This window comes from Eleutherodactylus coqui, chromosome 5 (genome assembly GCF_035609145.1).
Source record: "Eleutherodactylus coqui strain aEleCoq1 chromosome 5, aEleCoq1.hap1, whole genome shotgun sequence".
Classification (NCBI taxonomy): Eukaryota; Metazoa; Chordata; class Amphibia; order Anura; family Eleutherodactylidae; genus Eleutherodactylus; species Eleutherodactylus coqui.
In genome coordinates this window covers 43,904,818-43,921,668 of record NC_089841.1, presented here as the reverse complement: position 1 = coordinate 43,921,668, position 16,851 = coordinate 43,904,818, and the positions used below count along the sequence as shown (strand labels likewise).

At 40.9% G+C, this 16,851-nt stretch overlaps 1 protein-coding gene across 1 annotated transcript in view; it reads right to left on the bottom strand.

Moving 5' to 3' along the window:
- C9 (complement C9) overlaps positions 1 to 16,851 on the bottom strand; it is a 51,199-nt gene that overhangs the window by 15,950 nt on the left and 18,398 nt on the right. Inside the window, exons 5-7 of the mRNA XM_066602395.1 lie at positions 13,591 to 13,738; positions 11,351 to 11,489; positions 7,172 to 7,387 (exon numbers count right to left, since the gene is read on the bottom strand). Coding sequence (XP_066458492.1) covers positions 7,172 to 7,387; positions 11,351 to 11,489; positions 13,591 to 13,738 — 503 coding nt within the window. The remainder of the gene's footprint in view (positions 1 to 7,171; positions 7,388 to 11,350; positions 11,490 to 13,590; positions 13,739 to 16,851) is intronic.

The window sequence follows — 16,851 nt, the reverse complement described above, 5'->3', positions numbered from 1 at the left end:
ATGACATAATCAATGCTTGTGCCAAATTTCAAGTTTTAATGACATCGAGAAGTGAGAGAATTAGATTCCGTACGTAAAATTTGGACGCTACTTCTTTTGCGCTTAGAATTGAATAATCTAGTTGGGGCCCATTAACTTTACCTATTTATGACATAATCAATGCTCGTGCCAAATTTCAGGTTTCTATGACATTGGGAAGTGAGAGAATTAGATTCCGTACGTACAATTTGGACGCTAATTCTTTTGCGCTTAGAATTTAATAATTGAGTTAGGACCGATTAACTTTTCCTATTTATGACATAATCAATGCTTGTGCCAAATTTCAAGTTTTAATGACATCAGGAAGTGAGAGAATTAGATTCCGTACGTAAAATTTGGACGCTACTTCTTTTGCGCTTAGAATTGAATAATCGAGTTGGGACCCATTAACTTTACTTATTTATGACATAATCAATGCTCTTGCCAAATTTCAGGTTTCTATGACATTGGAAAGTGAGAGAATTAGATTCCGTACGTACAATTTGGACGCTAATTCTTTGGCGCTTAGAATTGAATAATCAAGTTGGGACCCATTAGCTTTTCCTATTTATGACATAATCAATGCTCATGCCAAATTTAAGTTTCTATGACATTGGGAAGTGAGAGATTTAGATTCCGTACATAAAATTTGGGGGATATACATCCTGTATATAGTAATATGGAGCATGCTGGTGTAACCTGTTTATCTCCTGTATATAATTATATATGTGCAGCTGGTATAAGTTATACCTCTCCTGTATATAATTATATGTACAGCTGGTATAACCTGGGTATATACTGTATATAATTATATATGTACAGCTGGTATAACCTGGATATATACTGTATATAATTATATATGTACAGCTGGTATAACCTGGGTATCTCCTATATATAATTATACATGTACAGCTGGTATAAGTTATACCTCTCCTGTATATAATTATATATGTACAGCTAGTATAAGTTATACCTCTCCTGTATATAATTATATATGTATAGCTGGTATAACCTGGGTATATACTGTATATAATTATATATGTACAGCTGGTATAACCTGGGTATATACTGTATATAATTATATATGTACAGCTGGTATAAGTTAGACCTCTCCTGTATGTAATTATATATGTATAGCTGGTATAACCTGGGTATATACCGTATATAATTATATATGTACAGCTGGTATAACCTGGGTATATACTGTATATAATTATATATGTACAGCTGGTATAAGTTATGCCTATCCTGTATATAATTATATATGTACAGCTAGTATAAGTTCTACCTCTCCTGTATATAATTATATATGTATAGCTGGTATAACCTGGGTATATACTGTATATAATTATATATGTATAGCTGGTATAACCTGGGTATATACTGTATATAATTATATATGTACAGCTGGTATAACCTGGGTATCTCCTGTATATAATTATACATGTACAGCTGGTATAAGTTATACCTCTCCTGTATATAATTATATATGTACAGCTGGCATAACCTGGATATATACTGTATATAATTATATATGTACAGCTGGTATAACCTGGGTATCTTCTGTATATAATTATACATTTACAGCTGGTATAGGTTATACCTCTCCTGTATATAATTATATATGTACAGCTAGTATAAGTTGTACCTCTCCTGTATATAATTATATATGTATAGCTGGTATAACCTGGGAATATACTGTATATAATTACATATGTATAGGTGGTATAACCTGGGTATATACTGTATATAATTATATATGTACAGCTGATATAAGTTATACCTCTCCTGTATATAATTATATATGTGCAGCTAGTATAAGTTCTACCTCTCCTGTATATAATTATATATGTATAGCTGGTATAACCAGGGTATATACTGTATATAATTATATATGTACAGCTGGTATAACCTGGGTATATACTGTATATAATTATATATGTGCATCTGGTATAAGTTATACCTCTCCTGTATATAATTATATATGTACAGCTAGTATAAGTTATACCTCTCCTGTATATAATTATATATGCATAGCTGGTATAACCTGGGTATATACTGTATATAATTATATATGTATAGCTGGTATAACCTGGGTATTTACTGTATATAATTATATATGTACAGCTGGTATAAGTTATACCTGTCCTGTATATAATTATATATGTACAGCTAGTATAAGTTATACCTCTCCTGTATATAATTATATATGTATAGCTGGTATAACCTGGGAATATACTGTATATAATTATATATGTATAGCTGGTATAACCTGGGTATATACTGTATATAATTATATATGTATAGCTTGTATAACCTGAGTATAAACTGTGTATAGTTATATAGGTACAGCTGGTGTAACCTGGGTATATACTGTATATAATTATATATGTACAGCTGGTATAACCTGGGTATATACTGTATATAATTATATATGTACAGCTGGTATAAGTTATACCTCTCCTGTATATAATTATATATGTACAGCTAGTATAAGTTCTACCTCTCCTGTATATAATTATATGTATAGCTGGTATAACCTGGGTATATACTGTATATAATTATATATGTATAGCTGGTATAACCTGGATATATACTGTATATAATTATATATGTACAGCTGGTATAACCTGGGTATATACTGTATATAATTATATATGTACAGCTAGTATAAGTTATACCTCTCCTGTATATAATTATATATGTGCATCTGGTATAAGTTATACCTCTCCTGTATATAATTATATATGTACAGCTAGTATAAGTTATACCTCTCCTGTATATAATTATATATGCATAGCTGGTATAACCTGGGTATATACTGTATATAATTATATATGTATAGCTGGTATAACCTGGGTATATACTGTATATAATTATATATGTACAGCTGGTATAAGTTATACCTCTCCTGTATATAATTATATATGTACAGCTAGTATAAGTTATACCTCTCCTGTATATAATTATATATGTATAGCTTGTATAACCTGAGTATAAACTGTGTATAGTTATATAGGTACAGCTGGTGTAACCTGGGTATATACTGTATATAATTATATATGTACAGCTGGTATAACCTGGGTATATACTGTATATAATTATATATGTACAGCTGGTATAACCTGGGTATATACTGTATATAATTATATATGTGCATCTGGTATAAGTTATACCTCTCCTGTATATAATTATATATGCACAGCTAGTATAAAAGTTATACCTCTCCTGTATATAATTATATATGTTCAGCTAGTATAAGTTATACCTCTCCTGTATATAATTATATATGTATAGCTGGTATAACCTGGGTATATACTGTATATAATTATATATGTACAGCTGGTATAACCTGGGTATATACTGTATATAATTATATATGTACAGCTGGTATAAGTTATACCTCTCCTGTATATAATTATATATGTACAGCTAGTATAAGTTCTACCTCTCCTGTATATAATTATATGTATAGCTGGTATAACCTGGGTATATACTGTATATAATTATATATGTATAGCTGGTATAACCTAGGTATATACTGTGTATAGTTATATATATACAGCTGGTGTAACCTGGGTATATACTGTATATAATTATACTGTATATGTACAGCTGGTAAACCCTGGGTATATACTGTATATAATTATACATGTACAACTGGTATAACCTGGGTATATACTGTATATAGTTATACATGTACAACTGGTATAACCTGGGTATATACTGTATATAGTTATATATGTACAACTGGTATAACCTGGGTATATACTATATATTTGAACACTTTACACACAACTGAAAAACACATCAGAAACCTGCATGCAGTTTCAAACCTGCATGTACTGGTTGAATCCACGTGCGGTTTATAATAGTGCATGCGGCTTTTGGGTGTGATTTTAATTGTGGTCCAAAAATGCAACAAAATCCATGCACACAGTGTTAGGCTGGCTGCACACAACTGGGTCAGATTCTGCATGCGTGCGCCCGCGGTGGAATCCAACCCTGTGCCCCGCTGGCATACACGCGTACCTGTAATTTTTCTTTTTCCTGTACTGCGGATGGTCCACAAGGCGAGCCGTCGGGCCCGTGCAGTTTTTTCTTTTAATCACTGACTTTCCAGCGCCGTCGCTAGGAGGACATGACGCGTGTGCCTGCGACTTTTCCGCAATGTCAGGGCAGCGGGTCGCACGGCTTACATTGAGTTCAATGGAGGCCGTCCATGCAGAATCCGCACTAAAATAGAGCATGCCGTGATTTTTCCTCTGTGAGCGGAAAACCGCAATTGCTTTCCGCTCGTGTAAAGGAAAAAACGCTTTTCCATAGCATGCGGTACATGCTGCAGAATCCGTAGGCGGATGCCAGCTCTATATTCCGCAATGCAAATCCAGCCATGTGCAGCCCGTCTTAGGCTAATTTCACACGAGTGAGTCTGATATTGGGCCGTGAAACTATGCCCCATATCACACTCGCCAACGTGTGCTGTGCACATGGATGTGAGGGGTTGTTGTGTTAAAACCAGCTCCCATCACATCATCATATTCTCATGTGATGCAGAGAAAATACAAAACACATCGCTCCTGTGTATGATTGCATTCAAAACAATGGGGTCATATTCATGTGCGGTTTGTGGGTCTTGCAACGCACAAATCTCGCGCAATTTTTGCGGCCGTGTGAAAGCAGCCTAAGACATTACCAACAGGTTTTCACGTAGTCAAGGAAAGGAGTCCCGATGAGAAGGCTTACGCCAAGGGGCTGCATCATGTTTGTAAATTAGCACGGTTTAGGTATAGGTGCGGTCACAAATGGAGGAGGGGGGCGCCCAGCTGAACTTTTGCACCCAGGCCCCTTAGCCTTTAGGTACGCCCCTGATTCACACCCTGTACTCAGTACTTAGTTGAAGCACCTTGGCAGCGATTTCTGCCTCCAGTCTTCTTGGGTATGATGCCACAAGGTTTGCACACCTGCATTTGGGGATTTTCTGCCATTCTGCTGTATAGCTCCTCTCAAGCTCTATCAGGTTGGATGGGGGCCGTCTGTGGACAGCCATTTTCAGGTCTCTCCAGAGATGTTTGATTGGGTTCAATTCAGCTCTCTGGCGGGGCCACTCAAGGACATTCATATAGTTTGTCCCTAAGCCCCTCCTGTGATGTCTTGGCCTTGTACTTAGGATCATTGTCTTGTTGGAAGGTAAACCTTCTGCCTAGTCTGAGGTCCCTCACGCTCTGGATCAGGTTATCATTAAGAATATCTCTGTACTTTGCTCCATGCAGCTTTCCATCCACCCTGACCGGTCTCCCTGTTCCCCAGCATGATGCTGCCACCACCAGGTGTTACTATAGGGATGGTATTGGGCAGGTGATGAGCGGCGCCTGGTTTCCTCCAGAAATAGCGCTTAGAATTGAGGCTAATAAGGTTCCATCTTGGTTCCATCAGACCGAAGAATCTTGTTTCTCACAGTCTGAGGGTCTTTTAGGTGATTTTTGGTAACTCCAGGCAGTTTTTATGTGTCTTTTACTGAGGAGGCTTCTTTCTACCCCTCTGCCATAAAGCCCAGATTGGTGGAGGCTGCAGTGATGGTTGACCTTCTGGAAGTTTCTCCCATCTGCACACAGGATCTTTGGAACTCAGCCAGAGTGAGCATTAGGTTCTTGATCACCTCTTACTAAGGTCCTTCTCCCCCGATTACTTAGTTTGGGGGGTCGGCAGCTCTGGGAAGAATCCTGGTTGTTCCAAACTTCTTCCATGTAAGAATTATGGAGGCCGCTGGGCTCTTGGGAACTTTCAGTGCAGCAGAAATGTTTTCATACTTTCTCCAGATCTGCGCCTCCACACAATCCTGTCTCTGAGCTCTACAGGCAGTTATTTCCTCCTCATGGCTTGGTTTTGGCTCTAATATGCTTTGTGAGCTGTGAGGCCTTATATACACAGGGGTATCTTTTAAAATTATGTCCAATCAACTGAATTCCCCATAGGTGACTCCAATCAAGGTGTAGAAACATCTCAAAGATGATCAAGAAAAATAGGAAGCCCCCAAAGCTAAATTTCAAGAGTCATACCAAAGGGTGTGAATGCTTTGGTCAGCGCAAAATGTTAGTTTTTTAATTTAAAAAAAATGCAAATGATGGGAAAAACATTTCTTTTTATTTTCTACAAGGCCGCAACATAACAAAATGTAAAAAAGTGAAAGAATCTGAAGACTTCCCGAACCCATTGTAGATTATATAAGGAATAGGAAACTATCTTGCATTGTGATAGCCTTGCTAGACATGTGATACATCATTTTGATCATTTTAATAAATACTCAGCCAATGCTTATCAAGGAACTGCTGTAAGGGGCGCTAGTGAGCAGTGCAGCACAATGTCCTGCTTTATTTTGTAAGAGCAGACAGTCATTATAAAGTCATATCTGGTTGCGGAGTAATAGATGGCCAAAATCTAAGGGGCCAGATAACCTATGTGTTTGGGCTGGCCAGGGCAGATGGACAGGGGATCCCTACGCCAACCCTCTCCCGTGTCCCTCCCTACTTGCCGCCCCTGGGCTAGGCCCCAAGGGTAACAACTGGGCGACAGTCCCTGCGCTGCACTAGTGACAGGGACCCCAAGGAAGGAGGGACAGGGGAACCAGCAGGGGAGCACTGTGTAACTGACAGAAAGCCAAAAAGGCAGCAGACAAGAGAATAGTCGTAAACAAGCAGGGCCAAACTGAAAGTCACATGTGGAGTACAGAAGCGCAAACCAAAGGCAGAGTCAAACTAAAGGCCGAAGTCAAACACAAAACGGTCAGGTCAAGTATTGCGGGTGTAGGCAGACAAGTCTTAAACCAAACACTGGCAATCAGAGTCTGGACCAGCCAGGTGTATATACAGAACTCCCTGTCCAGAGGGCCAGGGAGAATTCACATGATGGCCGGGGGGAATCATAAAGCCGCCTTCCCCCGGTGGCGCAATCCGACCCGAGCACAGCGTGACCGATAACTAGAGTGGGAGAACCCCGGACAGAGCCACCAGTTCGGGCCCACGCAGTGCCAGGACGAGCTGCCAGCACCAACCGGACACCGGCGCCCCCAGTGGTAACCCATATCTAACACTATGTCTGCAGACCATCTGCTACTGGTCATCAATAAGTGTATAAATGTCCTCGTTGGACTTACCTCTACTTTCGATAACTCCTTCAGCTTATTAAGCGTTTCATTACTAAACTGCTTCACTCCCATCGTTAGGTTCACTGCATCCTTGTTTCCTTCTGTCGGTGTCACCTTCAAGGAAATTGAAGCGTCAAAATGTTCCGTTTTTTCTTTGATAAGCACAGAAAGCAGTTCCACGGTGCTTTTGAAGGTCTCAGTAGTGAAGGCTTTATCAGCTTTTGTCTGTAGATCGGAATAAGATATAAAATACATAAAACACTTATGTAAAACAGAATGTCAGATAATACACTGAACGGCCCCTTTATTAGCCCCCATCTAGTAGCACGTTGGACTCCTTTAGCCCTTCAGAATGGCAGCAGTTCATTATGGTGTAGATACCACTAAGTGATGACATCGTCCTGCAGGAATATCGGCCCCTCCGGACAGGAAGCTTCTTGTAGTTGCCGCAGATTAGATGGAGGTGCTGACATGTTCTAACCAGCTGACAGGAAGGGGTCAGCAATTCATGCTGCTTGTGGCAAATTCTGACCTTCCATCAGCACGAGGCAACAGAAACTTGGATCCATCTGACCAGGTGATGTTTCTCCACTGCTCAGTGATACAATTTTTGTGCTCTTTTGCCCCCTGGAGTCTCGCCTTTCTGTTTCCCTTAGACACAATGGTGCTGGAACTGGTCGCCTGCTGTTATATCCCATCTGTGCTAAGAAACGGCGGGTTGTGTGTTTAAGCATCTTCGTTGGAGCACCAGTGTTCAATTCAGCTGCTCCTGACCAGCCCCGGTTAGTCTGGCACCGATGACCCGGCCTCGTTGGAAATCGCTCAGCTCACTGAACTTTCCCATCTAATGTGGATTCACAGTGAAACTGATCCATGAAAAACTTGTCACGTGATTTTATGCTCCGGGGTCACGGGGAGAATTTCGAGGGAAGTTAATAAAGGTGATGGTCAGTATACATTAAAATGTGATTAAACGGCCACTAATGCATGGTTTCATGTAAATTCCTAGTAGACAACAGATGAAGAGAGAAGTTCACCAGAGCCTGGTTGTGATCTAATAAGTGGTGGGCACCTTGTGTACTAATATCAGTTAAGGGGCTTTTAGACAGAACAACTACACTGTGCAACACAATTTTTGAAACCGATAAGCAGATAGGCGGCTTATAGTAACTTTAGTGCGCTGAATTCAATTATGATATTCATTTTTTCGGCCACATAAGGTTTTCCAGTTATGGGGAATAATGTAATCCAATGGCCGTTGTATTGTATTTTTTTGAAATCTGCCTATACAATTAGTCCAGTCGGCTCTCTATTTACCTCACTTAATAAAAAGAATAACAAAAGTGGTTGCACAACTATTTCACAATCACTGTTACACACTGTGCACCGACTGAACACTATACGGGTAGGTTTATGTAACATATAGGGTGTTTCCATGTGGCGTAAACACTGCAGTACGTTGTAATTAATGAACTGTGTTTTACAGGTTATTGGTTAGACTAAATAAAAGAATCAAATCATAAAACAAAAATACATGTTTGGTACCGCCGCATCCGTAAAAGTCCGATCTATCAAAGTAATGTATTAGTTACCCTACATGATGAACACTGTCTGAAAAAAAATTAAGAACGCCGGAAATGCGCTTTTTTGATCATTCTGTCTCCAAGAAAAAAAAAACAATAAAAAGTGATCAAAAAGATGTATGTATTCCAAAATATTATCACAGGAAGGGTTCCACTAAATTCTAAAACGTAACTTTTAATCAAAGAAAAAAGGCTAAAAAGGATTTATCCATTCAAATCCTCACAAGACACAGACAGACAACCACGTACAATTCCAATCAAAACGGCTGTCAAAAGGTTCTACGCGGTTCAGCTACCACTGAGGCTGGTGCTGCTACTTTATTATTTTGTTCTTGATTTATTGGGGAAACTGGGTTATTTCATTTTTACCGTCTATCTCCCGTCCTCCTTGCCTGTATCTCCATATTTAGCAGTTCATATTTCAAGGTCTTTTTACCCTGACTTTTTTATGGTTCCTGATGAGGCTACACCATCTGTAGCTGAAACGCGTAGAACCTTTTGAATCGAACCTTTTGAATCTTTCTAACCTATTGAACTTGTTTATCTGGATCTTTTTCTTCTTGTTGATATTTTCACTAGAAGTCCTTTGGCCCTTAGTCACCCATGTGTTACAACTCAGGGTGACGCTGGACCATTTGTTCTCCTGTTAGGCTTAGTTATACTCTTTCAAAGAAGTTCCTCAGTTTTTAGTCACCCTTATACCTTTAAGCTGTGTGACGCATTAGACAGCCGTTTTTTTTCGCTAGGAGAATCGTGTATCAGAACCGAGATCACGAGCTCCAATTCTTAACCACATTATAAACGGTTGTCCTTTTATATAGGACGTTTGTAAGAGATAGGAACAATACTCTCATCAAGTGGACCCTGTTTGTCCTCAGCATATACACTCAATCTTGGATGCTGAGGGTAACGGTCTCCATACTTGACTTTGTTGACAAGAGAACACCGCCAGAGGATTGGTTCTTTAAACAATTCTACTTTCCCCGTTACACGATTGGGGATTTGATTGGAATTGTACGTGGTTGAATGTCTGTGTCTTGTGAGGATTTGAATGGATAAATCCTTTTTAGCCTTTTTTCTTTGATTAAAAGTTAAAGGGGTTGTCCCGCGAAAGCAAGTGGGTCTATACACTTCTGTATGGCCATAATAATGCACTTTGTAATGTACATTGTGCATTAATTATGAGCCATACAGAAGTTATAAGAAGTTTTTCACTTACCTGCTCCGTTGCTAGCGTCCTCGTTTCCATGGAGCCGTCTAATTTTCAGCGTCTAATCGCCAGATTAGACACGCTTGCGCAGTCCGGGTCTTCTTCTTTTATGAATGGGGTCGCTCGTGCTGGAGAGCGGCTTTGTGTAGCTCCGCCCCGTCACGTGCCGATTCCAGCCAATCAGGAGGCTGGAATCGGCAATGGACCGCACAGAAGCCCTGCGGTCCACCGAGAGAGAAGATCCCGGCGGCCATCTTCAGCAGGTAAGTAAGAAGTCACCGGAGCACGGGGATTCAGGTAAGCGCTGTCCGGTGTTCTTGTTTAACCCCTGCATCGGGGTTGTCTCGCGCCGAACGGAGGGGGGGGGTTGAAAAAAAAACAAAAACGTTTCGGCGCGGGACAACCCCTTTAAGTTTTAGAATTTAGTGGAACCCTTCCTGTGATAATTGATCCCAACATCTAGGTGTTCTTCCTGCTACTGTGAAACCATGTATTCCAAAATAATACTAACGCAAACTACAAGTCATCAGACAATAAATGAGCCCTTGCACAACTATGTGGACAAAAGAATGAAGTTATTGCGCGCAGGAGATGGCGGCAGAAAATAATAAAAAATAAATAAATCTTTAAAAAAAAATACAAGTAGTACAGCAAAAAAAAAACTATACAAGTTTGGTATCGTAGTAATCGTTCTAACCCATAGAATAAAGATATCAGGTCATTTTTGTTGCAGTTTGTGCGCCGTAGAAACAAGACGCACCGAAAAATGGCGTAAGGTTGTTTTTTCTTCTTCATTTCACTCCATTTAAAACTATTTAAAAGTTTTTCAGTACATTATATGGTACATTAACTGGCACCACTGAAAAATGCAACTCGTCCCGCAAAAAACAACCCTAATACAGCGACATCAATGGATAAATAAAGGAAAATTGTAAAAAATTTGTTGCGCAGTGATATCGTTCGAAGGAGCACAAGTGAACAATGACCATTCTGTCTAAATGCGGCCAATGACTGAACGGCAAATGAGAATCGTTCGCCATTCGTTTTATATCATCATTGGTTCATTCACTTATCATTCGGTTAAACAGCGCTCCTTGAGTCGCTCTCGGCCGCTGATACAGAGATTGTGATAGACTGAAGGATTCCAAATGATTCTTGTTTTTACGAGGCAGCGTTGCGCTTGCCTGCCTTAACAGGCTGCATGAGAGCGATCAGGCGAGCGATGACGTCAGCTTAGACATGGGTATAAGACAAGGGGAGGTTTAGTAAATGTGACCAGAGGACCCTGCATCTTATATCACCCATGCAAGGTTTTCGGGAATATGATCCGAGCTTAAAGGGAGCAGATTTTTTTTTAGGAGTCTTACTTAGATGAAATGCAGTTACCCGTCTTACCTGATAAACTAGAGCGGCAGCATTCCATGGTACACGATAATAAGTCTTTGTGTTTCCATCTCGGACTCTATTGCAGACCCCATTAAAATATTCATTGTCAAAAGGATTTCTCCTTGTTTCCATCCCCAGGATATTAATGCTGGGAGAAAAGATCACATAGAGGTGGTTAAACCCTTTAAGAAACCCCGGAAGATGTGAAAATATGATAAACATTAAAAAAGCAAATCTACACTGGATACAATTATATCCATTTGTCAGCTGAGAGCAGGACTAGTTATGTACAATGTATCAGTATGGAGTCCGAGCGGTTTAGCTCACAGAGCATTGTCTACACTGGATACAATTATATCCATTTGTCAGCTGAGAGCAGGACTAGTTATGTACAATGTATCAGTATGGAGTCCGAGCGGTTTAGCTCACAGAGCATTGTCTACACTGGATACAATTGTATCCACTTCTCACCTGAGAGCACGACTAGCTATGTACAATATATCAGTCTGGAGTCCGAGCGGTTTAGCTCACAGAGCATTGTCTACACTGGATACAATTGTATCCATTTCTCAGCTGACAGCAGGACTAGCTATGTACAATGTATCAGTATGGGGTCCGAGCGGTTTAGCTCACAGAGCATTGTCTACACCGGATACAATTATATCCACTGCTCAGCTGAGAGCACGACTAGCTATGTACAATGTATTAGTCAAGAGTCCGGGCTGTTTAGCTCACAGAGCATTGTCTACACTGGATACAATTGTATCTACTTCTCAGCGGACAGCAGGACTAGCTATGTACAATGTATCAGTCTAGAGTCCGGGCTGTTTAGCTCACAGAGCATTGTCTACACTGGATACAATTGTATCCACTTCTCAGCTGAGAGCACGACTAGCTATGTACAATGTATCAGTCTAGAGTCCGGGCTGTTTAGCTCACAGAGCATTGTCTACACTGGATATAATTGTATCTATTTCTTAGCTGAGAGAAAGACTAGCTATGTACAATGTATCAGTCTGGAGTCTGGGCTGTTTAGCTCACAGAGCACTGTCTACACTGGATACAATTGTATCCACTTCTCAGCTGAGAGCACGACTAGCTATGCACAATGTATTATTCTGGAGTCCGGGCTGTTTAGCTCACAGTGCATTGTCTACACTGGATATAATTGTATCCACTTCTCAGCTGAGAGCAGGACTATCTGTGTACAATGTATCTGTCTGGAGTTTGGGCTGTTTAGCTCACAGAGCATTGTCTACACTGGATACAATTGCATCCACTTCTCAGCTGAGAGCGTGACTAGCTGTGTACAATGTATCAGTCTGGAGTCCGGGCTGTTTAGCTCACAGAGCATTGTCTGCACTGGATACAATTGTATCCACTTCTCAGCTGAGAGCACGACTAGCTATGTACAATGTATCAGTCTAGAGTCTGGGCTGTTTACCTCACAGAGCACTGTCTACACTGGATACAATTGTATCCACTTCTCAGCTGAGAGCAGGGCTAGCTATGTACAATGTATCAGACTGGAGTCCGGGCTGTTTAGCTCACAGAGCACTGTCTACACTGGATACAATTGTATCCACTTCTCAGCTGAGAGCACGACTAGCTATGCACAATGTATTATTCTGGAGTCCGGGCTGTTTAGCTCACAGTGCATTGTCTACACTGGATATAATTGTTTCCACTTCTCAGCTGAGGGCAGGACTAACTGTGTACAATGTATCTGTCTGGAGTCCGGGCTGTTTAGCTCACAGAGCATTGTCTGCACTGGATACAATTGTATCCACTTCTCAGCTGAGAGCACGACTAGCTATGTACAGGGTTACTGCCTCTGAATGGAAACAATAGTGTTCTTATTCACTGACAGAAAACACATTTTTGAAAATAGTGAAAAATTGAAACACAAGGTCTATTAGAAAGTTGTAGAACTTTTCATTTATACAGAGATTGAAAGAGTTGTCTGGCATTAGTAAAACATGTCTGCTTTCTCCCAAGAACACCACCAGCACATGGGTTGCATCTGTTATTGCAACTCAGAGCCATTGAAGCAAATAAGGCTAAGCTGCAATACCACACACAACCTATGGAGAGGAGTGGCACTGATTTTGGAAGCAAATAAGTATGTTTGTCTTATCCTGGACAACCTCTTTAAGATTTAGTAACCTAAAACCAGAAAATGTATTGATGCCCAATATAATAGGAATATAGCAGCCTGGTGCCATAAACAGTAATGATCCATAACGCACCCGTCTCCTGCTGTTCTTCCAATCTCAGACAGTTCAATATTCAAATTGCGGCAAACTTCCTGTGGAACTTTGTCTTCACAGACTTCATCAGAATAATCTCCGCAGTCATTGTCCCCATTACACACCAGCCGCTGCTTTATGCATCTGCCTGGAAAGACAAATCAGACGGTCAGTGGCCATTTCTGCAATTTTAATGCATTTCTGAAAAAATACAGATAGGTCTATGAAAGGGATGTCTGCCCTCCTTTTGACTGATGACCTACCCTGTTTCCCCGAAAATAAGACAGTGTCTTATATTAATTTTTGTTCAAAAAGGTTTAACTTTTATAGCTGCCTGGACATTATTTAAATTGACTTTTTTAATTAACTGTTAGCAGGGCTTAATTTTGGAGTAGGGCTTATATTTCAAGCATCCTCAAAAAGCCTGAAAAATCATTTTGCATCCTCAAAAATTCTGGAAAATCATGCTATGTCTTATTTTCAGGGTATGTCTTATTTTCAGGGAAACCGGGTATGCTCTGGATAGGTCATCAGTAGTTGATGGACAGGGATCCGCCGTCTATCAGCTGATTGTCCGGCTTGCTGCCTGTGCAGCGGCCTGGACTTTGTCATAAGCAGTCGCACATGAAGTACAGGCACTGACTTCACTCCCACTGAAATCAATAGGAGAGCGGCGCTGCTGCTGCTGCACTTCCTGCTTCTCTGCTGGTTAGGGACATCACATCCAGTCCTGAGCAGGAAAGGAGGAGGAAGTGTTGTAGCAGTGTGGCTCTCCCATTGATTTCAATAGGAGTGTAACGAGCACAGACACTGCCTCCCCTGTCCGCTTATGACAACATCCAGCCCATGTCACTAGACAGTGGCCTGGATGATCAGCTGATGGACAGGGATCCCAAGCATCGGACCCCATCCATCAACTACTTACAACCTATCTAGAGAACAGAGGGCAGAAAACTCTTAACTCCTCAAGGATGTGGTGCTTTGGACCTTCAGGGTACAATGAGATTTTTCATTTCTGTATAACTGCATTCTGAGAGTCAGAAGTTTTTAGACCTTTTTTCTCCGTGTCGCTGTATGAGGACTTGTTTTGTTGCAGGATACATTTTGGTTTTCATTGTCCTTACTAAGCAGCTGAATCAGTGGTACAGTCTCATTGCCTTTAACTTGGCAAAGTGTCAGAAAAGTTCTGCGCTCCAATGGAGAAAAGGCAAAGAATCTTTGCTAGAGATGAGCGAGTATAATCGCTAAGGCATATTACTCGACCGAGTAGTGCCTTAGCCAAGTATCTCCCCGCTCGTCTCTAAAGATTCGGGGGCGGGGAAGAGCGGAGAGGAACGGAGGAGAGCGGGGAGGAACGGCGGAGAGCGGGGAGGAACGGAGGGGAGATCTCTCTCTCCCTATCTCCCCCCGCTCCCCGCCGCAACTCACCTGTCACCCGCGCCGGTCCCCAAATCTTTAGAGACGAGCGGGGAGATACTCGGCTAAGGCACTACTCGCTCAAGTAATGTGCCTTAGCGAGTATACTCGCTCATCTCTATATTTCACCCCTTAGTGACCAAGCATTTTTTTCGTTTAAAAAAATCGTAACTCCTTTATTTATCCATCGACGTCGCTGTATTAGGGTTGTTTTTGCGGGACGAGTTGCATTTTTCAGTGGGGCTATTTAAAGTACCATATAATGTACTGAAAAACTTTTTAAAAGTTCTAAGTGGAGTGAAATGAAAAAAAAAATGGCCTTATGCCATCATTCAGTGCGTCTTGTTTCTACGGCTCATCTCTAGTCTTTGCCTTTTCTCCATTGGAGCACAGACCTTTTCTGACACTTTGCCATTCTTTATCTGGGGGAGTACTGATCTTCGGAACCCCCAGCTTTTCTCTGCAGCTCTCCTTCAAAAGGATTGGAGTGAAGATGAGGAACAAATAGGGATACTTTTATTTATCCCCATCGATTGACATTCTGGTTTGGCATCAATCCCTTGAGGCGCTCTCTACATTTTTTTGTGTATTCTCTTTAACTTGGCATGCAATTTCATAATGCTGCAACACAGTTTCAGTACTTTGGCAATGCTATCTCAGCTTGTCAGCCCTTGCAGAAACAAGTCTCAGTCTCTTTATACACAGTCTCTTAGTTATCTAGCAGGTGGAGTGTGGCACTTCTCTGAAAGAGGCTTTGTCTGGATGGAACATATGTTGTTCTAACCTGAATATATTGCTCAGCATTGATAGGGCCTTTTGAGATGTGGAAGCTGCACATGCCATAGGCATAATGCCACCCCATACCATCAGAGGCGCAGGCTTTTCAACTATTCGCTGATAACAAGCTGGATGTTTCCTCTCCTCTTGAGTCCGCAGGACACGGCGAATTTCCAATTTGGATTCATCTGACTACAGAACAGTTTTTTCCATGCGCCTCAGTCCATTTTAAATGAGCTTTGGCCCAGAGAAGGTGCTGGCATTTCTGGATTGTGTTGGTACATAACTTCTTCTTTGCATGATACAGCTATAACTTGCACTTATGGATTGCATGGCAAACTGTATTCACAGACAGTGATTTCTGGAAGTATTCCTGAGCCCACACAATGACTTACATTACAGAATCATGCCTGTTTTTCATGCAGTGCTGCCTGAGGGCCATAGATCTCCAGCATCCAATATTGATCGTCTGCCTTGTCCCTTGCGCACGTGAATTTCTTGAGAATATCTGACTACTTTGATATTATTATGTGCCATAGATGGTGGGATATTCAAAGTCTTCACGATTTTATTTTCAGGCACCTTTTTTCTGAAATTGTTCCACAATTTTTAGACTCAGTTTTTCGAAGACTGTTGAACCTCTGACCATCTTTGCTTCTGATAGACTCTGAATCACTTTTTTATACACAGTCAGGTGACTTAGTAGAAAATTGACCCTCCAGCTGTTTTTCATTAGTACAACTTATATTTCCAGCCATTTTATTACCCCTGCCACAACTTTTGTGAGATGTGTTGCTGCCATCAATTTCCAAATGAGTTCTAAATTCTTTTAAAATGAAATGCAAAAATGTCCTTGTTGGGAGGTATGCTTATAACACTTTCATGTGCTGTTCGATACACACAGATGGTGTACATTCGGGGGCATTGCATGTCAGGAATAGGACATCCCATGATTCTTTTCACATGGACAATGGGTCTGTATGAAAAAGCAACCATGTACCAAGCCTCATAGGCTCTAGTGGGGCCCTATGCTGTCTATAAAATTACATGGAAAGCACATGTTCTGAA